General features: G+C 31.2%; 1 protein-coding gene across 1 annotated transcript in view; it reads left to right on the forward strand.

Moving 5' to 3' along the window:
- LOC141295622 (kelch-like protein 29) overlaps positions 1-26,111 on the forward strand; it is a 150,759-nt gene extending 124,648 nt beyond the window's left edge. The window contains exons 10-12 of the mRNA XM_073826869.1: positions 1,095-1,288; positions 13,693-13,837; positions 21,556-26,111. Of these exons, the coding sequence (XP_073682970.1) occupies positions 1,095-1,288; positions 13,693-13,837; positions 21,556-21,739 (523 nt within the window). The 3' untranslated portion in view covers positions 21,740-26,111. The remainder of the gene's footprint in view (positions 1-1,094; positions 1,289-13,692; positions 13,838-21,555) is intronic.
- The last annotated feature ends 1,822 nt before the right edge of the window (positions 26,112-27,933 follow it).

Raw genomic sequence — 27,933 nt, forward strand, 5'->3', positions numbered from 1 at the left:
TGATAATAATTGTTTGCACCTTTTTTGTTTGAAAAATATTTATTTCTATTCTATTCCTACTCATTATAGTACTATTTATTATTTGAAAATGTATGTGTATATATATATATATATATATATATATATATATATTATTATTTTTTTACATGCATGTTTTTCCTCAGTATAGTACTATTTATTCATTTAAATGTATTTAAATAAATGCATACTATAAATATGTGAATATATAACTATATAACTTTAAAAATAACAATTATATTTAAAATTGAATATAAAATATATTTATTATCTTGCAGTAGTGATATTTTGACTTCAAAATATGCTTGTCATAAAAATAATGCCATGAAATGCAAGATATAGATATTTTATATTTATTTATATCTGATCATTTAAATATTTTTACTTAAAAATATGATTAAATAATTTAATAAATGTGTGCACACATCATATAATGATATGTATGACAATTTATAAGGTATATATTTTTATATTGCAGAATTAAATGTTGTTAGTTAAAAAATATATTTAAAAAAATTAAAAGTATTTAATAATGTAAAATAAAGTATTTAATTAAAATATGTATATATTTGTATTTTATATTTAAAAATAAGAAATCTTAATGGCCCTTCACTTTGTGTGTTTGATATATAAAATGTATTTTCTTCTGTAAATAGGAGCCAGACGGTGTTTATGACAATCAGTCGTGCACATTTTTCACAGTCCCTTTGTACTTCTGTTTAAATGCTAGATTTGGCATAAATTATTTTTTCCCAGGGACAGAAAAGAAACTCATCCAACCCTCGCAATATACTCTCATTTTCTTGATGCTTTATCAGGCGTGAAGTGGAAACTCGCTGATACGAGCCGTGGGCATCGTTTATAGATCCGTGGGTCATGTCTTTTTATTTAGGCCGACTTTAATAGTCATTTTTCCAGAAAATACGAGTGCTTTTAGTGGCTTTAGTGGGTTTGGGTGTTTGTGAACTTTTTAACCCTTCATTTGAGCAGTCAGAGTATTATTCTGTCTGGAAAGGCGTTTTGAATTCTGCTCTTTGTGATGTTCCAGGATAAATAGCATTTCATTTTCTCTCCAGGTACGACACAATCACTAACCAGTGGGAGATGGTGGCTCCTTTGCCCAAACCTGTCCACTCTGCGGCAGCGACTGTCTGTGGAGGGAAGATCTATGTGTTTGGAGGGGTGAACGAGGCCAGCCGCTCTGCTGGAGTACTTCAGTCATATGTGCCTCAAACCAATGCCTGGAGCTTTATTGAGTCGCCCATGATCGGTAAGAGCACTTGGGACAATTACTGAAGCGCCTGACTGTAAACTCTGCTCCTCACCTGCTGCCTTCTGCCTATGGGAGCTTATATGGTGTATACACTACTGTTCGAAAGTTTTGGGGTCAGTATCAATTATTTTTTGAAAGACATGAATACTTTTACTCAGCAAGGATGCATTAAATTGATCGAATATGATAGTAAAACATTTATAATGTTACAAAAAATATTGTTATTTCACTATAAATGCTGTTATTTTGAACTTTTAATTTATTGAAGAATACTGAAAAATCAAAAATATGAAGCAGCACAACTGTTTTTAACATTTATAATAATCAGAAATGTTTCAAAAATTTTTCAAAACAGCGTATTAGTTAATTTCTGAAGGATCATGTTGTGCTGAAGACCGAAGTAATGATGCTGAAAATTCAGCATTTCATCACAGATATAAATTAAATTTAAAAAAATATTCAAAGCGAAAATGGTTATTTGAAATTGTAAAAATATTTCACAATTTTACTGATTTTACTATATTTTTAATTAAATAAATGCAGCCTTAGTGAGCATAAAAGTCTTTGCCAATGCCAAACCTTTGAACTGTAGTGCATATGTAAATGTACAGAAATATATTTTTGCTAAAACAATATGTTCCTAGGTCCCACATAAGATGCGTTTTATGTCTAAAGCTTTTTGTGAGATAGTTTTGAAACTAAAAAAACTGACTTTCTGGAATTTTCGCAACTGTTTTCAACACTGATAATAATCCAAAATGTTTCTTGAGCAGCAAATCAGCATATTAGTTAATTTCTGAAGGATCATGTGACTCTGTAGACTGGAGTAATGATGCTGAAAATTCAACATTGCATCACAGATATAAATTAAATTTTAAAAAAATATTCAAAGCGAAAATGGTTATTTGAAATTGTAAAAATATTTCACAATTTTACTGATTTTACTATATTTTTAATTAAATAAATGCAGCCTTAGTGAGCATAAAAGTCTTTGCCAATGCCAAACCTTTGAACTGTAGTGCATATGTAAATGTACAGAAATATATTTTTGCTGAAACAATGTGTTCCTAGGTCCCACATAAGATGCATTTTATGTCTAAAGCTTTTTGTGAGATAGTTTTGAAACTAAAAAAACTGACGTTCTGGAATTTTCGCAACTGTTTTCAACACTGATAATAATCCAAAATGTTTCTTGAGCAGCAAATCAGCATATTAGTTAATTTCTGAAGGATCATGTGACTCTGTAGACTGGAGTAATGATGCTGAAAATTCAACATTGCATCACAGATATAAATTAAATTTTAAAAAAATATTCAAAGCGAAAATGGTTATTTGAAATTGTAAAAATATTTCACAATTTTACTGATTTTACTGTATTTTTAATCAAATAAATACAGCCTTGGTGAGCATAAGTGTTTTACCAAGCCAAACTTTTAAACTGTAGTGAATATATAAATGTACAGAAGTATATTTTGGCTGAAACAATATAAAAAAGGCCCAAACCCATCTATAAAATTAACTGTTTTGGTTTATAAAATGTTCACAGGTCCCACATAAAATGCATTGTAAGCCTAAAGTTTTTTTTTGTGAGAGAGTTTTGAAACTGAGAAACTAACTTTCTGGAATTTCACTAGTATTTGACTTCATTAGTATTTGGCATTTTGACACGCTCCAGAGATCTTGAGCGTGTGGGTGGAGGGATGCTCAAGGGGGAAGGAACTTTTCTTCAACCTGTATCTCGGTGGCGAATGCAGCCCTGAGGGACACGCAGCGGGTGCAGGACTCAGGCGTTTCATTACAGCTGGAAAAGCAAGCGTTTCCCCATTAGTGCAGAAATAAGTGTGGATTTAAAAAAGGACACACAGCTAAACTTAAACCACCCTGAAACCAGCTTCATATGCCATTTTTAGTCAGGAGAGTAAGTTATTATGGATATCCACCTGACTGCTGTGAGTCTTTCTCAAAGACAAATTTCACGTTTAATAAGCACGGTAACACTTTACCTTTGAAAATCAAAAGTAGTGCTTGAAAGGTCCTTGAAAGTCCTGGAATTTCATTTTAGAGTGTCTGTACGAACCCTATTATTAAATTCAAAAGTAACCTGTTGATATTATTTATTGGACTGAGGTAACATAGCCTAACTAAGAACAGAATTTTTAATAACTAATATTAACAAAGATGACTAAATACTGAAACAAATGCAATGTCTAAAGTATATTAAATGCTGTAACAAAAGCCTTAATCATTTTGGATGGAAATACCAGATTTTTTTTAAAGTTATAAATAAAATAAAGTTTTAAAAAAAAAATTTTTTTTACAAGAAAATACCATTTTAGTCTCCTTTCTTCAAAATTTATGTTTAATCCCATGTGTTACTTGCTATTTTTATGTAATATTATTGAATTGTTTCAGTCCTTTTTTTAATGATTAAATTAAATAAACCATTGCATGTTCCTGCATTTATGCAAAAGCGATTGCATATTGATCTACTTTTGATGTTTTTTTACTGTAATATATTGGTTGATATTTTATCTCCCTCATGTTTTTTAATGAGCAGCTAGAAATGTTAGTGCAAAACTTACATTTCAAAATAAGAGTCCCTTTGCATTTTGGTTTTGTTTGCACTGAAAAGCTAGATTTTGTTAATAACTGCAAAATAATCTTTTTTTCCTATTCTTTAAACACATATTTGTATCTGCAAACTCCAATACAAGTCAGCAAGATTTGTAAAGCTTTCGGTGTATTTGTTGCGGCACGCATCAGATAGTTCATGAATAATCAAGACCTTTTTTAAAGCGAATCAGTTCATAGCCGTCTTGGTGAAGCCTGTAGGCGTTTATTTTCTAGTCATGCATGAACAGCTTGTATCTGCTTGAATGGGGTTAGTCTGAAATCTCTAAAAGTGTATTTTTGCTTCAGCTAATGGGCACGTGTGTTCTTTAGCAAAGCAGCCCGGCGAATCCTTTGACGGCGACGGCGTTTTGCAGCAACAAATTGACCAGAAGTCGTTTGTTTTTAATGAGATTTTCCGGCGTCCTCCACTAGCAGTTGTCAGTGTGAACAGAGTTTCACTGTATACTGTCTATGCCAACATTAAGTGCTCAGAAAATGAAAACTCAACTTTAGCTGGTAACTAGTTTCTTTTGTTATGCATTTCTTCAACAGTTTCCCAACTGTTATATTCTGCCTCATTATTGGCTGATCTGGCAACTAACCTACAACTGAGGAAAAGATCCGCCAGTGAATCATTCGCACTTACGTACAAGTCTTATTTTCTTACACTTCTGAGTCACGCGCAATGATTTTTCTCTGGAATTTATCTTGACTAGCATCTAGGTCCATTTTTAGATGTTAAAGTGTTTATTTGGTGTCTCAGGGTCCTCGGAATGGCTTAAATACAGTTTTATCCATTTCGAATGGTATTTAAATGATCTAACAAAAGTCTTCATTGTGATTTTAAGAGGTCTTAATTCTGGGGAATTGCGATAAGGCCTAATCCTATTATTAAACTTCAAAAGGCTGTGGTTTCATTAAATAAATGTAAGCATTGCATGATCAAAGTCAAAGTCTTAATTTTGCATTTCGGAGCATTTTGCATACAGTGCATTTACACTCTGTGTCTTTTTTGTCTAGATGGTTCCATAAAGAACCTTTAACATCTAAATAAACAGAAAGGTTCTTTGTGGCAAAAGAAGGTTTTTCAGATTATTAAAAAATTAAGAAAAGGATGGTTCTTTAAAGAACCTTTGACTAAATGGTTCCTTGTGAAACCAAAAATGGTTCTTCTATGGCATCGCTCTGATGAACCTTTTAAAGCACCTTTATTTTTAGGGGTGTATGTCATGTGAATAGTTATTGATCTATCATTGATGAATTAAGACAACGTTAACTTTATAGTGTTAACATTGCAATAGGGTCATTCTGTGTCAAATCGGTTAAAATGTTTGATTTTGCTTATATTTTTTCTGCTAAAAGATAAACATGTATAGTGATGAAAGCCAAGATATTAAATGTTGTGGGTGAATATTTACTGAGTAATGCATTATTTTGTAGAGGGTGGGTCAAAATGGCAGTTTTCACCCGAGATTCAGAGTCAAACTACAGCAGGGGGGTAAAAATGACTTCACAAAGATGGCAGCATCATAATGTGATTTTCACAGAGATTGGTAGGTCTGTTAGTAAAATCTGTTGACTTTATCAATCTTTGTTGTATTATGTGCCAATGGTGTTCATTCAAAAATGTGAAAACAGCACTTTTCAATTTTTTTCTCCAAAGTTTGCATGCCTATAACTCAACAACTATTAAAGATATCTTAATGCCCTTTTAGATATTAGGTCTTAACACACTTGCCTTTTGACATCTTTATTGTTAAGGCCTTATAAGGTTTAATTTTAAAGATTGGTAATTCTGTTAGTAAAATCTGTTGGCTTTAGCAATCTTTGTTGTATTAATGTGCCAGTGGTGTTCATTTAAAATCATATTGCAATATATTTAATACTTCTTGAGTTATAGGCACGCAAACTTTGATAAAAGAATACTTAGACAGGAATGTTCAGTGCAGTTGTGTTGACAGAAGGAAATGAGATACATCTCTATTTTCGACATTATTTGTTCTTCAGAGATTACTTTTTAAAAGAAAACAAGTGTCATATTTTTTGCAAACTGACCCACATTTGGTTTTTGACCACTGAAAATGTGTACATTTGGTTCTGGAGCCGTATTAAAATTCCAATATCTCTGAAATCGAACCATATCAGGCCTTTAAGATAAATATGCTAAAAGGAAAGTGTTTTAAGACCCAATATCTAAAAGGGCATTAAGATATCTTTAATAGTTGTTGAGTTACAGGCATGCAAACTTTGGAAAAAGAAACGTGAAAAGTGCTGTTTCCCCATTTTTGAATGATCACCATTGGCACATAATGCAACAAAGATTGGTAAAGTCAACAGATTTTACTTTCAGATCTACCAATCTCTGTGTAAAAATAACATTATGATGCTGCCATCTTTCTGAAGTCATTTTTACCCCCCTAAAATTTGACTCTGAATCGCAGGTGAAAACTGACATTTTGACCCTCCTCTACAAAATAGTGCATTACTCAGTAAATATTCATCCATGGCATTTAATATTTTGGTTTTCATCACTATACATGTCTGTCTATTTAAAAAAATATATATTAGCAAATTCAAAAGCAGTATTGAATCCTCATTGAATTATTGAAAATGTGCCGCAGCTGTGTAAAAATGGGTCTGTTCTCTATGGACTAAAGGTATAAGTCTTACATTTAATTTTACCCTGCTTTGTATAGGGTAAAAGCATACAGAGAAATTCTGCTTAATCTTGTCATTGTCTAGTTCAGTTTAATGTTTCATGAGGTTCACGAGAAGTTCTTCAGAAATCAGAAATAATGATGTCTCAAAAGTTTTGTGAAACACAAACACAATGTCTAAGCTTATTTTGTGGATTGCAGAAAGGGCAAAAATACACCATTAAAGTATTACAAAGCTGTCCAAGTGACGTATATTTTCTGAAAATATTATATGATTTTTGATGAAAGGAACAGACCCAAATATGAGTTAATATTTGAAGCATGCATTTATTGATTATTATTATTATTATTATTATTATTATTATTATTATTATTAATAAATAAGGGTTACTATACTTAACTAAATCATAACATCTTTTATGTTAATTGAACTTTAACTGAAATAAAATTTATATATTTATATAAAATGTTAATAATATTTTTTGTGAATTGGAATGAAATAAACTTTAACTGAATTAAAATTAAATGTAAAAAAAATAAAAAAATAAAAAAATAAAAAATATATATATATTCCAAGTAATTGCCAAAGTACTAAAATAACTAAAACTGAAATAAATCAAAAGCTATAAAACACAGTAAAATTGCTGAAACTAAAATCATAAAATAATATTTTTTTGTGAATTGGAATGAAAAAAACTTTAACTGAAATAAAAATAAATAAAAACTAAAAGACACATTTAAAACAAACAAAAAAAAATCGTATTTTATTTCAGGTAATTTCCGAGGTACTAAAATAACTAAAATGTAAAACTAAAATAAAAATGACTGAAACTATATAAATATATATAAAACAAACAGAAGCTAATCAAAATGACAAAAACACACAACAAAATTGCACTAAAAACACTATCAATCAATATTAATAAAAACTATTAGGATATCACAATGATAAAATAAGCCCTTTAACACTCTTGAAACGATTTTAATACTCTGTCCAAATTTAGTATTAGACGTTTTATTAAAAATAAATCTTAAACATCCTGTATGGATTTTATTCTTGTATAGATTTGGCTTTACTTTTGTTTCAACCTTGTTTTCACTGTGAAAAAATAGCCATTGAAAGTTATTTCCAGGTGATTTTCCCTATTCTTGTTTCTCTCAGCCAGTCTAGAAGACTTTATATAGCTCATAAATCATATTGACTACTTCTACTATTTTCTGAGCTGGAAAGACGTCGCTATGATCTGCGTAAAGATACTTCATATTAATTCCACAGAAGTAATAACAGCACACAGGTTCAGAGAGACACTTCAGAGAGTGAGGAAATAATGATAGAGATGTCATTTCTGTGGATAGAACCGTTCCTCCAGCCAGGTGTTGATGTTTGCCTGGATCCAAAGCGTCTGACGCGTCACACGAGACTCCTTCAGAAGTGAAACGAGAGCACGGTTGCACCGTTTGCAGCAGAGAGAGCGAGATATGAACGCTTCTGACATTCAGCTCCACAGCCGACGGCAGCCGTTCGCTCTCACACACGAAGTCACGCGGGGTCAAACACGTACGTTCGTGTAGACGACGAGCGTTTAGAGCCGGTGACTCAAAGTTCAGAGACTGCGGCTGACATCATCTCCAAAGGCCAGCTGCATGTGAGAAGGAACATGATATTTTGATTATTGTGAAGGGCTTGAGCGATCTGGAAAGGTCGTCGGAGATGTCAAGTGTTGCAGGTATTCCTGTGCCGGCGGATAATGAACTCTTGAGGGTTTCAGCCGGTAACGTCATCTCGGCCCGGGCACTTTATTGATTTGGATGTTGCTATGGACCGTGAGCCGCTTATTGATTTTGATGTCGCCGTGGACATTGTGGCCCAGGGATCGTATGTTTATTGCAGCCGTGTTTGTGTAAGAACAAGCCAAAGGCTCAAATACAAAGCACCTCAGTCTTCATTGTCTTGTTATTTGACTTCCGACTCGATCGATGAAGCCATGGAAACGGTCAACAGTAATAAAGGAACTGAAATGACTGTGTCGCATAATAAAATAGCCGTGTAATTGCAGCGTAGGTCAGTAAAGGCCAGCGGTTGAAGATGTGGGGAGGCAATGCAAAGGTTGCAGGTTCAAACCAAACAAAGAGTGATCACAATATATGTTTGTGGTGTCAATTATACACTACTGTTCATGCTTTTTTAAATAAATTGATGCTTTTATTCTGCAAGGATGCATTATATTGATCAAAAGTCACGTTTATAACGAAACAAGATTTATATTTTAAATAAATGCTGTTTTTTTTTTACTTATATCAAATAAAAATGAAGCAGTGCAACTGTTTTTAACATTGATAATATTAAAATGTTGGCATATTGGAGTGATTTCTAAAGGATCATGTGACAATAAAACTGGAGTAATGATGCTAAAAATGTAGCACTGCATCACAGAAATAAATTGCATCTTTAAAAACAGAAATTTAAAATGCGAGTAAGTTTTCAAAATTTTACTGTATTTTTGGGTCAAATAAATGCAGCCTTTGTGAGCAAACGAGACTTCTTTCAAATAAAAGTAAACAACTTAGAAATATTCATTAAAAAAACCTGACATTTCAGACATTCAATTAAGTGCATTGAAAACTGTCTGAAATGCGCAATAATTATCCTCCGGTAAAAGTAACCTCTTAAAGTGTTTTATGATGTTTTTATTTAGCAAGGATGCATTAAATTGATCTAAAGACATTTACAATAAAACAAGATTTCTATTTTAAATAAATGCTGTTTTTTTAACTTATATCAAATAAATAGGAAGCAGCACAACTGTTTTCAACACTGGTAATAATAAAAATGTTAGAATATTAGAGTGATTTCTGAAGGATCATGTGCCACTGAAACTGGACTAGTGATGCTAAAAATTCAGCTTTGCATCACAGAAATAAATTACATTTTAAAATATATTCAAATACAAAATAGAAATTTTAAATGCTAATAAGTTTTCAAATGTTTACTGTTTTTACTGTTTTTTTTTTGTTTGTTTTTGATCAAATAAATGCATCCTTGGTGAGCAAAAGAGACTTCCTTAAAATAAATTAAAAGAACTAAAGAGTATTTATTAATAAAAAGACATTTCGATTGCAATTACGTGCTTTGAAAAAGTAATTTGAAAAATTACTTATTTGTTTATATTTATTTATTTAAAAATTAATTTGATTAATTTAAATTTTCTGTAATACTTTAAGGACATTCCTCTAAACAATACAGAAAGTACAATTTAAATAATATATATTATTTTTGTATATTTTTGTATATTTTGTACAAAAAAGATTATTTATTTATTTAATTATGCAGATAATGTCACAATATAAAGAATTTTAATATATATACTTTATAATATATTTTTGCAATACAATAATGCAATAAGTACATTTATTAGAAGTTAATAAGTAAATTTTAAATTAAAATTTAAAAAATCTATTTTTTGAATGGAATATGTATTAAAGTATTTATAAAAATAGACACTTCTGGGTTGGAATTAAGTGCATTAAAACTACTAAAATCCTCTTGCACACTGCAAAAGTAACCTTTAAATTAGTTTTATTTTGGCTTGTTTTCCAGTTAAAGTGTCAAAAAAAAAACATTGAAACGAGAAGCAACATTGCAAATGATTGCATTGCAATATAAGTGTATTTTGTCTAGCATTTCCAGAGAATACACAAATGCACTGGTGTTTAAGACATAATCTGAAAGCAAGTCTTAAGCATGTATGCATTGTTGCTTCTGAATGCATTGTTTTTAAGGATTTTTATGTTTTCACCAGAAAATTAGACAAAAATCTTCATTAAGAATAGTATTTTTTGCATTGTTGGTGGTGCAGTGACACATTGAGCACCAAAAAAAACATAAGATCTGCCGTGGAGAAGCTTGATTTGGTCAGTCAGCAATAAGAGGTTTGTCTCTCTGTTGGCAGTCGGCGATTTGCCTAATGTTCCCGTTTGTAATTTTTCATCTCGGTCTGTCGTATCGGCAGGGAACGGCATTGTCAGCTCCGTCGTCTGTGAATGACAACACCTTCGTCCCGCTGGCACGCTTATTGTGTTTGACAGGCCAGAAAACGGCATGGGACAGGCTCGCGTTCACGCTGCACTGTATTGCGTTTTGTGTTTAACATGTAAATAAAGCGGCCGTGGAGAAGAGCCGCCCGTGGCCATGAAACGCATCGGGGAGATGAAGGTCTTTGGTGTTTTTAGCCACATTATGGAAGTGTGAAACTTTGTTTAACTGTAAAAGGGCCGCCGCTGTTTGTGTGAGATATTCCTTCAAGAGCCCCATTTAGTAGTTGTGCCACATGACTGAGGATGGCAGATTGACACTTCAACGCCCAGCAGGAGACGGCAGACGCGCGCGCTGTGATAGGGGGCGCTGAAAATCATCCTCAAACATGTGCGATCAGGCGGAGAACTGATGCCAAAAGGAGATTCAATCAAGAAACCCTGAAAGTTCAGAAAACAGCTCTAGAGAGGTAGAAGCTGAATCTCAGGAAAACATCTCTAGGTCACATTTCACCCCATTTAAGAGTTTTCTGCAATTTAACAGAATTTTTTCTTTTTGTTTGTTTGTTTTTTTACATTTACATTTACATATGTGACCCTGGACCACAAAACCTGTCTTAAGTAGCACTGGTATATTTGTAGCGATAGCCAAAAATACATTATTGATTTTTCTTTTATGCCAAAAATCATTAGGATATTAAGTAAAGATTGTTTCATGAAGATATTTTGTACATTTCCTCCCGTAAATATATCAAAATTTATTTTTTTTGATTAGTAATATGCATTGCTAAGAACTTCATTTGGTCAATCTTAAAAGTGACTTATATTTTAATAATATTTAGATTTATTTTTTATTTATTATTTTGCACCCTCAGATTCCAGATTTGCAAATAGTTGTATCTCAGCCAAATTAATTTTAATATTTATTTATTTATTTTATTTTCATGCAGATTATGGCACAATATAAAGAATTAAATTTTCTGTATTTTTTAAGGACATTTATCTAAACAGTACAGAAATTACAATTTAAATAATATATATTATTTTTAATATATATACATTTATTTACTTCTTAAAAATGTTATTTATGTGTTTGTTTTTATTTAATTACTTGTTGATATTTATTTAATTTAATTTGTTGTTTATCTTTATTTATTTATTCATTTATGTTTATGCAGATGTCACAATGTAAAGAATTTAATGTTATTTATTTTGTTTTCTGTATTATTTTAAGGGTATCACACTAAACAATACAGAAATTAGAAAACAAAAAATTATATATATATATATATATATATGCTTTACAATAATGAAAATGTTGTTTTTTTATTTACTTTTTCTTATTTGCTTTTTGTTTGTTTAATTATTTAGTTTTAATATTTATTTATTTTTTTGTTGTTTATATTTACTTATTTTCATGCAAATAATGTCACAATGAAAAAACTTCATTTTCAAGGATATTCATCTCAACAATACAGAAATTACAGTTTAAATAATATTATGTGCTTTACAATAATGAAAATGTTATTTATTTATTTACTTTTACTTATTATTTTGCTTTTTTATTTTATTCATTTGTTTTTATTTGAATTACATATTATTTATTTATTTGAATTTTGTTGTTTATATTTATTTCATTTCATTCAGATAATGTCACAATGTAAAGAATTTCATTTAATTTAAGCCAAAGAAAGCCAAATTCATTCATGTACATACATACATACAGTACATAAATATATACAATAAATGTGAAATTAAATGTGTATTAAAAACTCATTTTATATATCTGACCTAGAACCACAAAACCAGTCATAAGGGTCAGTTTTTTACAACTGAGATTTATACATCACTATATTTATACACAACTGAATAAATAAGCTTTCCATTGGTGTATGGTTTGTTAGGATAGGACAATATTTGGCCGAGATACGCTTATTTGAAAATCTGTAATCTGAGGGTGCAAAAAATCTAAATATTGAGAAAAACACCTTTAAAGTTGTTCAAATGAAGTTCTTAGCAATGCATATTACCAATCAAAAAATAAGTTTTGATATATTTACTGTTGGAAATGAACAAAATATCTTCATAAAACAGGTAATGATTTTCGGCATAAAAGAAAATGTATAATTTGGACCTATACAATGTATTGTTGGCTATTGCTACAAATATACCTGTGCTATTTAAGATTAAGAATTAATATTTAATGCACATTGTTTTTTGTAGACATATTTTACTGTGAGGTTTACTCTTGGACAGTGGTGATCTCTTTCTATTTATCTTGTGCTTAGAGCACTGCTTAGCTTTGCCAGATTAAGTGAGATCAAATATTTCCCTTGTTTAGTGTTCAGCATCGCCCGTTGCACATGAACTGCATGCGCTTTTCTATTTCTGACCATTATTTGTTAACCTTTCCTCCTCGTTCTCTGTTTTTTACATTATCCGTAATATCTGTTCTTCCCGGGAGGTCTCAGTCCAAATCTGAAAAGGCTCAAGATTTAATTAGCTCAATGTTCTCGCGTCTCTCTTCAGCGGCTGAGGTTGAAGTCACAGCTGCTGGGTTGAATGTGAATTCAATTCAATTATTTGCCACTCATCAATTATTTATGTGTTTTCTCCTGCTTGATTACTCGAATCAAAGAAGTTAACTGCATTGGTGCCAACATAATGTGCTGGAGCAAGGCTATTGATTTACAATTGGACAGTCGACAGAATGACCTCAGCTGAGACTCGTATATCGTTGAAATTAATAAGCCGTTGGCCGGCGTTCTTAATAAATGAAACGTAATGTGCTTAGTGTTTACGTCTCTTGTAAAATAGGCTTTGTGATCTTGTTTCTAAAATGAGTTGTAAAGACATCCATCTGAAGTCAACATGAAACCAATTGACCTTCATTATGTGTTCCTTACTCTGAATGATTCATCCGAGCGCATTATTTCTGAGGATAAAAGTCTCTCAGTAACCGCTTCTAGCCACAGACTGCAATCCACTCACCTACGAACATAAAACAGATTTTAAAATGAGTCAAAATTGGTTTCATGTCGTTTTTTGGCCTATAAACCTCCAAATTGTTGACTTGTGTTTTATTCTCCTATTCTTCAGATAACAAATACGCCCCGGCTGTGACTCTGAACGGATATATCTTCATCCTGGGAGGAGCGTACGCCAGAGCCACCACCATCTACGACCCCGACAAGGGAAACATCAAAGCAGGACCCAACATGAACCACTCCAGACAGTTCTGCAGGTAAGACCAGCATGAGCCTCAGATCAAGGTGCATCTGTGTAAGGAGAAATCTGGATAAAGAGGTTTTCCCAGCTGTCAGAAATCTAGCCGTGGATATTTTTGTACATTCATGGTTATTTGAATAGAGCTGAATAGACGTTGACTGCACAAATTTACCTTTTTTAACCCTTTGGTTGTGTTTGGATTCCTGTCACACCTTTGGTCATTATGCTATTTTATCACCAAATATTGGATTCAATCTTTTTGTCAACTTGTTTTCTTTCATTTAGGACTGGTTTTGTGTTTCTATTTGCATCTGATTAATCGTAGGCCTCATTTATCCGAAAGTAGGTACCTCATTTTTTGAGTGAAAAAAAAAAAAAATAATAATAATTATGAATAATTTTCACAATATTAAACAAAAAATTCTAAAAATGTGCACTATTTATCACACTAGTGTGCTTTAATATTTAAACAGGAAGTTTGCTTTTAAATGCCTTTATTTTATACAAAATTGCAAAAAGTCACACTTGTGGTGTTCCCGGGTCAAAAATGACCGGATCCCAAACAATTGCTTATAAATCTCTCATTCTGCTATATTATCACCAAATATTGGATTCAATCTTTTTTGTCAACTTGTTTTCTTTCATTTAGGATTGGTTTTGTGTTTCTATTTGCATCTGATTAATCGTAGGCGTCATTTATCTGAAAGTAGGTACCTCATTTTTTTGAGTGAAAAAAAAAATAATGAATAATTTTCACAATATGAGATTTAAAAAAAAATTATAATGTGATGTCTTGCTTTTTTCAGCAGGGAGGATAGTTTGTGATTTGGTCTTAGTGACTTACACTGCAAAAAAAAAAAAAATCTTTTCTTACTTAGATTTTTTGTCTTGTTTCCAGCCAAAATATCTAAAAATATTTATAGTAAAAATTATTTTCTTGTTTTCAGAAAAAAACAAGTCAAAATTAAGTTTTTGCTTTGAACAAGCAAAATAATCTGCCAATGGGGTAAGAAAAAAAATCTTATTTAAACAGAAAACAAGACTATTTTTCTTACCCCATTGGCAGATTATTTTGCTTGTTTCAAGCAAAAACACACTTAATTCTGAAAACAAGAACATAATTTTTACTCGTCTAGAAAATCCTTCTTGATTTAAGAATTTTTTATATGTATTGGCTGGAATAAAGACAAAAAATCTGAGTAAAAAGCATTTTTTTGTAGTATACTCCCAGCGTTTCACAGATTTAGGAGCTAGTTTTAGCTTTGTGAAATACTCTTAGAGCAATAATGTATAATGTAGGGTCATTTTTATTACATTTAATGAATTTTAGTACTAAGGCATATATAATACAAAAAGAAGAATGATACTTAATTGTGTCTAAATGACCTAGTTTTCCAAGCCTTACCCAATAAGTTTTACATATTTTACAGAACCTTTAGACAAGATGGTATTTAATTATTTGAAGATTGCATTTAATAGATTACACTTTAATGAAAACATTTGCAATTAGATTGTAAAAGGTGTCATTATACATGCTTACACTGAGTTTTTGTTGCATTTACGTCGTTTTACAGACATTTGCTGCCAGCCTGTGGCATTTCGAGCGCTTTGAAGCAGTGAATCGTTTTACAAAGCATCTGGTTCAATTGATTCAGAGTTTCAAAAAAAGCTTAGTTTCTTGCATCACTCCAAAATGCCAAATTCAGCCAATGAATTAGTCATCCCAACTACATGACTAATTTATTGGTTGTGCAAAGCAAATTTCTTGATTTCTTGTTCAGCAAAGTTTCAAGTAGAAAGACAACACTGTATGTACCAAATACATATATAAATATATATACTTTAGAAGTTTGGGATCAGTAAGATTTTTTTATGTTTTTTTAAAAAGTCATCAAAGTTCCATTTATTTATTCAAAAATACAAACAAAATAAGTAATATTTAAATATTATTGCAATTTAAAATAACAGATTTCTATTTTAATGTACTTTAAAATATATTTTATTTCTGTGGTGCAAAGCTGAATTTTCTTCAACCTTTACTTCAGCTTAATATTTTTTTTGGAACCTGTGATACTTTTTTCAGGATTCTTTGATGAATAAAAGATAAAAAGAACAGCATTTATTCAAAATAGAAATCTTTTCTACCAGTATAAGTCTTTACTATTACTTTTTTATCAGTCTAACACATCCCTGCTGAATAAGAGTATTCATTTCTTTTAAACACAGAAAGAAAGAAAAGGTTTACTGACCCCAAACTTTGAATAGTAGTGTATTGTTACAAAAGATTTCTATTTTAAGTAAACGCTGTTCTTTTTAATGTTTTATTCATCAAAGAATCCTGAAAAAAGTATCACAGGTTCCAAAAATGATATTAAGCAGCATAAATGTTTCCAACAGTGATAATAAATCAGCATATTAGAATGATTTCTGAAGGATCATGTGACACTGAAGACTGGAGTAATGATGCTAAAAATTCAGCTTTGCATCACAGGAATAAATTCTATTTTAAAGTATATTAAAATAGAAAATTACTATTTTAAATTGCATTAATAATTCACAATATTACTGTTTTTTTTCTGTATTTTTAATCAAATAAATGCAGTCTTGATGACCAGAAAAGGCTTAATATTTGTCAATTAATATGCTTAATATTTTTATTGGAATCTGTGATCATTTTTCAGGATTCTTTGATAAATAAAAGATAAAAAGAACAGCATTTATTCAAATAGAAATCTTTTCTATCAGTATAAGTCTTTACTATTACTTTTTTATCAGTCTAACACATCCCTGCTGAATAAGAGTATTAATTTCTTTTAAACACAGAAAGAAAGAAAAGATTTACTGACCCCAAACTTTGAATGGTAGTGTATATTGTTACACAAGATTTCTGTTTTAAATAAATGCTGTTCTTTTTAATGTCAAAAATACAATTCTCTCTTCATAACTGCTACTGTTACGTAATGTTATAAATATATATAATTTATTTAGTTTTCTTTTGTTTTTTATTATTATTATTATTATTATTATTATTATTATTAGTTTTTTTTTTTTTTCAATTTATTTTATCTTGTTTTATCCCTGTAATAATATTTTATATATTTCTGTCATTATCATTTTCAAGTTTTTTATCTTTCTTTTTTATTTAATAATTTATTATTATTATTATTATTATTATTATTATTATTATTATTATTATTATTATTATTATTATCATCATCATCATTAGTTTATTTTTTCAACTTTTAACAAGTTTTTTATCTTTTTAAAAAAATAATTTATTATTATTATTATTATTATTAGTTTATTTATTTATTTATTTTTTACTTACTTTATTTTACCTTGTTTTATCCCTGTAATAACTCCAATAACCCTGGTCCAACCCTGTAATATTTTTTTCAAATATTACTGTAATTATCATTTTTATTATTTTTCCAAGTTGCTTCATCTTTATTTTTTTTATTTAATTCATGTATTATTATTTAATAATAAGTGACTAAAATCAATGCAATGATGCAGATAAATGCAAAATGACTAAAATTATTATTATTTATTGTTTTAACATTTCCTTTTTAAATAATGTTTCTCTACTTATTTTATTATTTCATTTATTGTCACAATTAGAGTCTTTTTGGTTTTAGTTAGTCAAAAAGCTGTTTTTACAGCCTCTTTTAATCGTGTGATATATAGTACACCACAGGCTCCTGTTCCAGCTGTCTAAAACGCATTTGTTTTTAGGTTTTAGTGCTTTGACGGAGTTAACTTTATTGTTATTGTCGGTATTCATTCAGCAACATATTCATTTAAATTAGCCGCAGTCGCGTTCAAATAAGCCAAAAAATGCAATTCTGGCCTCATAACTGCTACCGTTACGTAATGTTAATGAACAAAATGAGCATTAACAACCATCATCAAGTGAATGCAGATGGCTCAAGCTGAGAAAAGCACATTGTCAAAGCGATGTGTTCCAGTTTACACAAAGCCTCCCCTGCTCGCTCCTAAGACTTTATTCGGGGTCCCCCAGGGTCGTGCTTTGGGCCCGATTTGCTTTCAGCGCTGATTGGTATTCGCAGCAGAGGCAGTAATTAGCTCAGCAGCAGATGAAGCACGAACGAGCCGCCGAACAATCGCTAGTGCATCACATCCCTCCGAAACACACACAGGCACCTTTTTACGCTTCCGCTGTGTATTTGCGATACAAATGTGTTTTCCCGAAACGACACGTCAGTTACAGTCACACTCGCGTGAGTTTTGGCATTAACATTTTGAAACCTGTCAAGGGCTTGAAATGAATGCGGCCCAAAGAAAAGATTAGGAGCTGGATGATTCATCTCATCCATCAGTTTGACACTTTTACAATACCGAGCCTTTATGTAAGACGGCAAATGGGAACATAATCTTAATCATTACACTTATGTATGTAGCTTGAAATCTAGAAATTTGTTCTCAAATAACTGGAGACGGGCATCTGACAAAACCGCATGATCCGAGAACTGAGTACTTTAGTACTTTGTTCTGTCCATATCAGAAACTCAACCACAGAACAAGGTTTTGCATTAAGAAGAGCATGATAGGTTAAGACTTTACATTTTCATTAGTTTTATTTTATTCATTTTTAGTTATTTTAGTACTTGAAGTTAAACTAGACAAAAATGAGAAATGTAGCTGAAAGAAAAATATGTTAAGGTTTGTTATATTTAATTTAATTTAAGTTATTTCAAGTAACTTCTTTACGTTTTTTAACTGTGCTGCTGTGTATGTATTGTTGGGCAGATTTATTGTTGTTATTATTATTATTATTATTGTTATATTATATATAAAATGATATAATATAGTATATAAAAATAATATTTATTTTTTCAACTTATTTTATTTTGTCTTATTTTATCCTTTTAATAAACCAACCCGGGTCCAACCCTGTAATATTTTTTTTTTTAATATTACTGTCATTATTATTTTATTTATTTTTCCAAGTCTTTCTTTTTTATTAATTTTTTTTTTGTTTTGTTATTTATTGTTTCAACATATTTTTTGTTTTTTGTTATTATTTGTTTCCTACTTATTTTTATTTGATTTTATTTACAGTGCCTTTTTATTTACAGCTTGAGAGGTGAGAAGGTGAGGCAAAGAATGGCAGATAATTGCCAAATGCAGATGTGCAAAGCTTGTCACATCATACCCAAAGACTTGAGGCTGTAAAGGTGCTTCAACTATGTACTGAGTTAAGGGTATGAATACTTATGCAATGTACTTATTTCAGTGTTTTTTTTTTTATACATTTTTTAAAATTTGCAAATCTGGTTTTTGCTTTGTCATTATTATGGTGTATAAAATAAAACACTGAAATACCTTTTCACCTCTCAAGCTCTGTCAGCTTGGATGGGGGATGGCAAACATTTTCTAGAGTCCTAGTCGTTCCAGTCGTCTTCCATTATGGATAATGCTTCTGTCAACCTCCAATGCAGCAGATTTTTTTCTGAACTCTTCCCTAGATCATTGCCTTAACGCAAGTCTGTCACTGAGCTCTACAGGCAGTTATCTTGACCTCAGGACTTGGTTTTTGCTCTGATATGCATTTTCAGTTTCTAAATCAGACTCATTCTAATGAATTTGCCACAGTTTAACTCCACTCCAAATGTAGTAACATCCAGAAGCAAAATTAATGCTCCTGAGCTAAATTTCTAGTGTCCCAGAAAAGGGTATGAATACTTATGCAACGGGATCTTTTCAGTTTATTTTTATTTTTTTATATATTTGCACAAATGTTAAAAACCTATTTTTTGCTTTGCCATTATGGACTAGGGTTTGTAGATTGATGTGGGAAAAAAAGTAATTTAAAGTAGTTTAACATAAGGCAGCAACATAACAAAATGGAAATGAATAATTTCAGCACTGTAGATTTCTATTTTTGTTTTTATTATTATTATTTATTATAATTTTATGATTTATTTTATCTTATTTTATCCCTGTAACAACTATAACCCTGGTCCAACCCTGTAATATTTTTTAATATTACTGTCATTATAATTTTTATTTATTGTTCCAAGTTATTTTATCGTTTATTTATGTATTTATTGTTTCAACATATTTGATTTTTTTTTTTTCATTTAATTATTTTTTTCTTATTTTATCTCAATTAGCTTTCTTTTTATTACTATTAGTCGTCGTCGTAGTAGTAGTTTATTTTTTCAACTTATTTTATGTTATTTTATCTCTGTAATAAACCAACCCTGGTCCAACCCTGTAATAGTTTTTATTTTTTGTAATTTTAATATTAATTGTAAGTCTTTTCCAAGTTGTTTCATCTTTCTTTTTTATTTAATGAATTAATGTATTATTGTTGTTGTTATTATTATTTATTGTTTCAGCATATTTTTTATTATGTTTTGTTTCCTATTTTTTTTTTTCGTATTTTATCCCTGTAACAACTATAACCCTATCCCAACCCTGTAATATATTTTTAAGATATTACTGTCATTATAATTTTTATTTATTTTTCCAAGTTATTTTATTTTATCTTTTTTTATTTATTGTTTGTTTGTTTTAACATATTTGATTCTTTTTTCTTTTAATTATTTATATCGTACTTGTTTTTATTATTTTATTTGATCTTATTGAGCTTTTTTTTGTATATTACTATTATGATTATTAGTTTTTTTTTTTTTTTTGTTCAACTCATTTGATCTTATTTTATCCCTGTAATAACTACAATAACCCTGGTTCAACCCTGTAATATTTATTTTAAATATTACTGTCATTATCATTTTCATTTATTTTCCAAGTAATTTTATCTTTTTTATTTATTTATTTATTGTTTCAACATATTTGATTCTTTTTTCTTTTAATTATTTATATCGTACTTGTTTTTATTATTTGATTTGATCTTATTGAGCTTTTTTTGTATATTACTATTATGATTATTAGTTTGTTTGTTTGTTTTTTTTTTTTGTTCAACTCATTTGATCTTATTTTATCCCTGTAATAACTACAATAACCCTGGTCCAACCCTGTAATATTTCTTATGAATTATTTTGTCATGATCATTTTTGTTTATTTTTCCAAATTATTTTATCTTTTTTGTTTTAATTAGTTCATTTAATATTATTATTATTTTATTGTTTACTTTTTTGTTTAACATATTTGGATATATGTGACCTTGGACCACAAAACCAGTCTTAAGTCGCTGGGGTATATTTGTAGCAATAGCCAAAAATACATTGTATGGGTCAAAATTATTGATTTTTCTTTTATGCCAAAAATCATTAAGAAATTAAATAAAGATCATGTTCCATGAAGATTTTTTGTAAAATTCCTACTATAAATATATCAAAATGTAATTTTTGATTAGTAAAATGCATTGTTAAGAACTTAATTTGGACAACTTTAAAGGTGATTTTTTCAGTATTTTGATTTTTTTGCACCCTCAGATTCCAGATTTTCAAATAGATGTATCTCGGCCAAATATTGTCCTATCCTAACAAACCATATATCAATACAAAGCTTTCATATGATGTATACATCTCAGTTTTGTAAAATTTAACCTTATGACTGGTTTTGTGGTCCAGGGTCACATATATGTTTTTTTCTAATTCTTTTGTTTTCCTGCTTATTTTTTATTTTATTTTTTTATCCCTGTCAGGTTGTAGGTAGTTCTAGTACATGTTCTTGCTTGTCAAAAAGTGAAAACCAGCATTAAACAAAGAAACTAAACCAGTTCTGAAATAACATCTTTTCCAGTGCGGTGGTCCTAGACGGGAAGATCTACGTGACGGGCGGCATCGTGAGCAGCGAGGGTCCGGCGCTGGGAACCATGGAGGCCTTTGACCCCTGTGCGAACGTGTGGACGCTGCAGCAGAACATGCCCTGCCCGCTCTTCAGACACGGCTGCGTGGTTATCAAGAAGTACATTCAGAGCGGCTGACGCTGACACAGACGAACACGACTCCGCCGTCTATTGCACACCGGACACCCACTTTCCACTCGGCCAGGATTAGCAGTGCTGATACCGAAGCCTCGCTCACTTTCTGACACCCACTCGGAATGTAGAAGCTAATCTTTTCTGCCGGCGCAAACGGGCCTTCGTGTAATATAGCGCACCTGACAGAGCTGTCCTTGATGTGTGTCGTGGCTCTAGCCTTAATGCTCTGCGGCCATTCGGATTGAACTTTTTTTTTACATGATTACTTTTTATGTCCGTTTACAGAATTCACAAGGTTGTCACCGTTTTCATTCTTTTTCTTTGAGCAATACTGGTTTCAGCAATCCGTGTGATGGTTCACTCAGTCGTATCGCTCTTTCATCATCTCCGTTCCGAAGCACTTTTTAATAACGCAGGGGAGACAAAGTTGTCGAACAAGCACTAAAACCTCATGTGACCTCTTCCGTAAGCTCCGCCCTCCTCAGTTGCCGTTGCTCACTCAGACAAGCACGTCTCTGCGGGTTTCATTGCAATTGTTAGTAAAATGAGCTCATGAAGTGGTAAAATGGATTGGATGTTATTCGTACGTGGGCTGGAATGAAGCGTGACATTGCAGAGGGTCTTTTATCTGCCGCTCTGGATCCGAAACTGATAAATTACGCTCTAACGTGATTAAAAACGGCAGAGACTGTGAACGGAGGCTGCCAAATGCTTCTCGCAGTCACTGAAAAGAGAAAGGCAATCACGGCTGATCACATTAGTCTGAGTGAACAGAGACAGTTACGACCACAGATACTATATCATCAGAAAACGATATGCGCAAAATTGTGACAAAAAAAAATTCTTAATAATTATTTAAACATTAATTCAAGATAGATTTACTTTGCCAGCTAAATGACCTAAGTCTTGTTTTCTGAAAAATGTATCAAAATGAAATGCGTTTATGCTTAAAACAAGAAAAATGATCTGTCAGTGGGGTCAGAAATATCAACTTAATTTAAAAACACTTCATTTTGATGCTTTTATTTTCGGAATTAAGACTAATCCAATGTAAATGCTTGATTTAAAAACGTTTAGATGTTTGCACTGGAAAACAGAGGTTGCATCTGAGGTTGCATCTTTAATAAACATTTAAATTCAAGATAGATTTACTTTTGCCAGCAAAATGACCTAAGTCTTGTTTTCTGAAAAATGTATCAAAATGAAATGCATTAAAAGTCAGTGGGGTCAGAAAAGTAAACTTAATTCAAAGGGAAAACAAGATTATTTTTCTTGTTTCAATCAAAAACTCAATTCATTTTAATACTTTTTTTTTTTTTTTTTGAAAACAAGACAAATCTAATGTAAATGTATCTTGATTTAAAAATGCTTAGATGTTTGTACTGGAAAACGAGACAAAATACTAATAAATAAATCTTGTTTTACAGTTAAAATATCTACAAATCTTTGAAACCACACATTTACGGAAGTCCTAATTTAATAATTTAAACATTTTAATTCAAGATAGATTTACTTTGCCAGCAAAATCTTTTTTTTTTTTTCAAAAAATCTTTGAAACCACAAATAGAGAAGCAACACTGCATAAGAGATTAGGAGTTGTTTTCAGAGGTTGCATCTTTAAAAAACAAATGTTGCATAAGGCTGCAAAAAAAGTTTTTTTTTAATTTTAATTTAAGATAGATTTGTAAGTCTTGTTTACTGAAAAATGTATCAAAATGAAATGCATTTATACTTAAAACAAGAAAAAGTCAGTGGGGTCAGAAAAATAAACTTAATTCAAAGGGAAAACAAGATTATTTTTCTTGTTTCAATGAAAAACAAGACTAATGTAAATACATCTTGATTTAAGAATGTTTAGATGTTTGTGCTACAAAATAAGACAAAATACTAATAATTAAATCTTGTTTTACAATTAAAATATCTACAGATCTTTGGAACCAGATGAATTTACTAGAGAATCAAGTTTTCAGAGGTTGCATCTTTAAAATAACATTTTAATTCAAGATAGATTTACTTTGCCTTACTAAGTCTTATTTTCTGAAAAAAGTATTAAAATGAAATAAGTTTATGCTTAAAACAAGAAAAAATATTTGTCAAATCTTGTTTTCACTTAAAATGTCTACAAATCTTTGAAACCACATAAATTTACTAGAGAAGCAACACTGCATAATTATTAGGGGTTGTTTTCAGAGGTTGCATTTTTTAATACGAGTCTATTTTGTCTTAATGCCCTGCATATTTTTTCACGTTTTAAGTATAAACAAGTTAAAAACAAATGAAAAAATCAAGACAGAATACTCATATAATAAAGATAGAATCTGTGAAAAACATCTTATGCAGCGTTGCTTCTCAAGTAGATTTATCTTGTTCAGGATTTTAGATCTTTTTAGATGTGAGTGAAGTCAAAAAATACTAATTAAAAACTTGTAAAATTATTTTCGGCAATTCTGGCTGACATCTTACATGATAATTTGTGAATGAGGGTGATAGTTTAATTTATTACTCAAGGTTTATTTAAAGATTTGAAAAATGCATTAAAAATTATTCGGGCACAGATCCTCTGTAGACTTGCATTAGAAAGAAGCAAGAGCTTGTCTGATAATATGGTACACGGCAACAGTTGCTAAGGTAGGACCGGTGAGGGGTCAATTATAATCAGGCCTGGACAGAGTGTGTTTTTTTGGAAGTCAGCATGAAATCAAAATGTTTATTTTTAATAGTGCACGTTATTCTAGAGAAGGAAATAAATTGTCTTTGTAATCTTTCATCAAACTGGAAAAACTTTAAACATCCTTTGAAACTACTTATGCTCTACAAGATTTGTTTTTCAATAAAAACATTTAAACAAATTTTCATTGAATATTAGAAGTTGTTTTCAGAGAATTTACTCTATTTTATAATTAAATGTATTCTCGTTCCCTCATTGGAAAGTAGTTCTATCCAGTTTTAAGCAAAAATCCACCTTCATTTAGTGAGGTTTATGCTTAAAACAAGAAAAAACAAAAGGCAGCTGGGAAAGAAAATGAAACTTAATGCTAGATATATTCACTGCAAACAAGTCTTCTCTTTCAACCACCTGCCTTTATTGTTCAACATCCCATTCATTTGTGATAGATAAAATAAAGCATACACTACTAAGATTTTTAATGTTTTTTTTTTAAGTTTCTTCTGCTCACCAAGCATGCATTTATTTGATCCAAAGTACAGCAAAAACAGTAAAATTTTGAAATATTTTTACTATTTAAAATAACTGTTCTCTATGTGAATATATTTTAAAATGTATTTATTCCTGTAATTTCAAAGCTGAATTTTTAGCATCATTACTCCAGTCACACGATTCTTCAGAAATCATTCTAATATTCTGATTTGCTGCTCAAAAAACATTTAATATTATTATTATGCAGAAAACAGCTGAGTAGATTTTTTCAAGTTTTTTTGATGAATAGAAAGTTCTCTGAAAGAGAAATCTTTTGTAACATTATAAATGTCTTTATCATCACTTTTGATCAATTTAAAGCATCCTTGCTAAAAAGCCCCCCCCCTCCAAAAAAAAAAATATGTAGCTTTGATCACAGTAATAAATTACATTTTTAAATATATTCAAAGAGAAAGCAGTTATTTTAAATAGTAAAAATATTTCACAATATTACTGCTTTTGATATATTTTGTAGCAAATAAATGCAGGCTTGGTGAGCAGAAGATAGTTCTTTAAAAAACATTAAATTAATGTTGACTAAGAGGCAGATTCTGTCTGAGCCTGATTTAAACACACATCTGCACAAGTTTACCTTGACATCTGGTAGGTTTATTATAAGATACGAATCAAACACAGAAGATTATATTCATGTGAGATGTGTGAAGATCTTACTTTAACAGGAATTGATGGTGTTTGAGTCGCTTTTTCTGATTCCATCTACCGTAATACCTTTAATTTGAGGCATCTTGAACTGGAAGCTGAAGGTGGACTTGATGGTGTCAAACTGGGCTGAAATGACATTTGTAGCTTGATTTTCTTCTCTTTTTTTTTTTCTTTGGACCGTTTCACTCTTTTCTTGCACGCAGCCAAAGCACAAAACACCTGAGACTCTGAGAGAAAACAGGAAGTGTTTGCCTTCATTTCCTCTGCATTGCCAAACCACCAAACGGTGAAGACAGCGGGACGCGAGCTGTCCGACAGGGAGGACGATTCTCTGTACACGAAAGTAACTAAAGTTTATTTTAGGACCTTTACATGTCAACAAACTGTTTCTAGACAAAATGTATATATAGTATGTTGAAGAAATGTTATGTACAAAACACAAGCTGTTATTGTTTGAATTAATGATGGTGTTTCATCATTAATTAGGACAATGACATGTATGCAAAATACAATGTACATTCGTAATGAAAGAATCACTGGTCTCTCATTTTATTTTGACTTTAAGTGTTTCTTAGATTCGAGGTGTGCTGTTAAATTAGGCTCTATTTCATCTGCTTGATGATAAAACGGCTGAAAATCCCACAGATGCATGTTGAGCAAAGCCATGTCCAGAGACCTAAATAGGTCCATTGATATTACCTGAGAAGTTAAAACATTAGGTAGCCGAAGTGTTTAAAACACAGTTCACTTGAATGATAAAGATTACCCTCTTTGTTGCTATGCTGTTTTGTGTTCATCTGCTTTTCCCATTCGCTCTTTTTACATTGACTATCACTCTGTATAGACTAATACAATCAGATTTAACAATAATTTCTTAAATATTTATTACAATATGTACTGATAAATTGATCCTTCACTTCAAAGGGATGAGATAATCGGACTATTCAAAGCACGTATCGTGAATCATTGGATTTAGATCGGGACTTCGGAGTGGGTTCGTGAATCATTTTTTTCAGAACGGAACTTTGCGAATTGAATGATTTGCAATCCACGCTCCAAAATCCTTATCTGAAATGATGGTTCGCGAATCATTTTTCAAATTAAGTGTGCAGATCACAAATAATTTGGCTTAGATCTGAACTTTGGAGCAGGTTCGTGAATCAGCTTGCAATCTGCGTTACGAAGTCCCAATTGCTCGCAAATCATTATTCCAGTCGGGAGTGTGGGGTGCGAATCATTGGACTTAGATTGGAACTTCGGAGTTTGGATCACAAATTATTTGATTCAAATCGGAACTTGTGAGCGGATTGCCGAAGTCCCAATTGCTTGTGAATCATTATTCCGATCGGGGGTGTTGGGTGCAAATCATGTGATTCAGATCGTAAATTCGGAGTGGGTTGGCAAATCATTTCACAAATTGAATGATTCGTGATCCACGTTACGAACTTTGGAGCTTGGATAGCGAATCATTTGATTCAAAACGGGACTTCGGAGTGCGTATCACAAATCGTTTGATTTGGATCTGAACTTCGGAGATCGGATCGCGAATCATTTGATTCAAATGGGAACTACTGAGCGAATCATTGCGCGATCCGTGTTACGAAGTCCCAATTGCTTGCAAATTTTAATTTGATCGGGAGTGTGGGGCGCAAATCATTTGACTTAGATCGAAACTTTGGAGATCAATTCATGAATCATTTGATTCAAATCTGAACTTTTGAGCGGGTTGGTGAATCTTTTTGTGAATTGAATGATTCACAATCCGCATTACGAAGTCCCACTGGCTCGTCATTGGACTTAGATCGGAACTTCGGAGTTTGGATCACAAATCATTTGATTCAAATCAGAACTTCTGAGCGGATTGCCAAATCATTTTGTGAATTAATTGATTCGCAATCCACGTTACGAAGTCCCAATTTTTTGTGAATCATTATTCCGATCGGGGGTGTTGGGTGCAAATCATGTGATTCAGATCAGAACTTTGGAGCGGGTTCACAAATCATTTGATTCAAAACGGAACTTCAGAGCACGTATCGTGAATCAATGATTCAGATCGTAAATTCGGAGTGGGTTGGCAAATCATTTCACAAATTCAATGATTCGTGATCTACGTTACAAAGTCCCAATTGCTCGCGAATCATTATTCCGATCAGGAGTGTAGGGTGCAAATTATTTGATTTGCATTAAGACTTTGGAGCGTGGATAGCGAATCATTTGATTCAAAACGGGACTTCAGGGTGCGTATCACAAATCGTTTGATTTGGATCTGAACTTCGGAGATCGGATCGCAAATCATTTGATTCAAATCGGAACTGCTGAGCGAATCATTACGTGATCC

Source organism: Garra rufa, chromosome 21, assembly GCF_049309525.1.
Source record: "Garra rufa chromosome 21, GarRuf1.0, whole genome shotgun sequence".
NCBI lineage: Eukaryota > Metazoa > Chordata > Actinopteri > Cypriniformes > Cyprinidae > Garra > Garra rufa.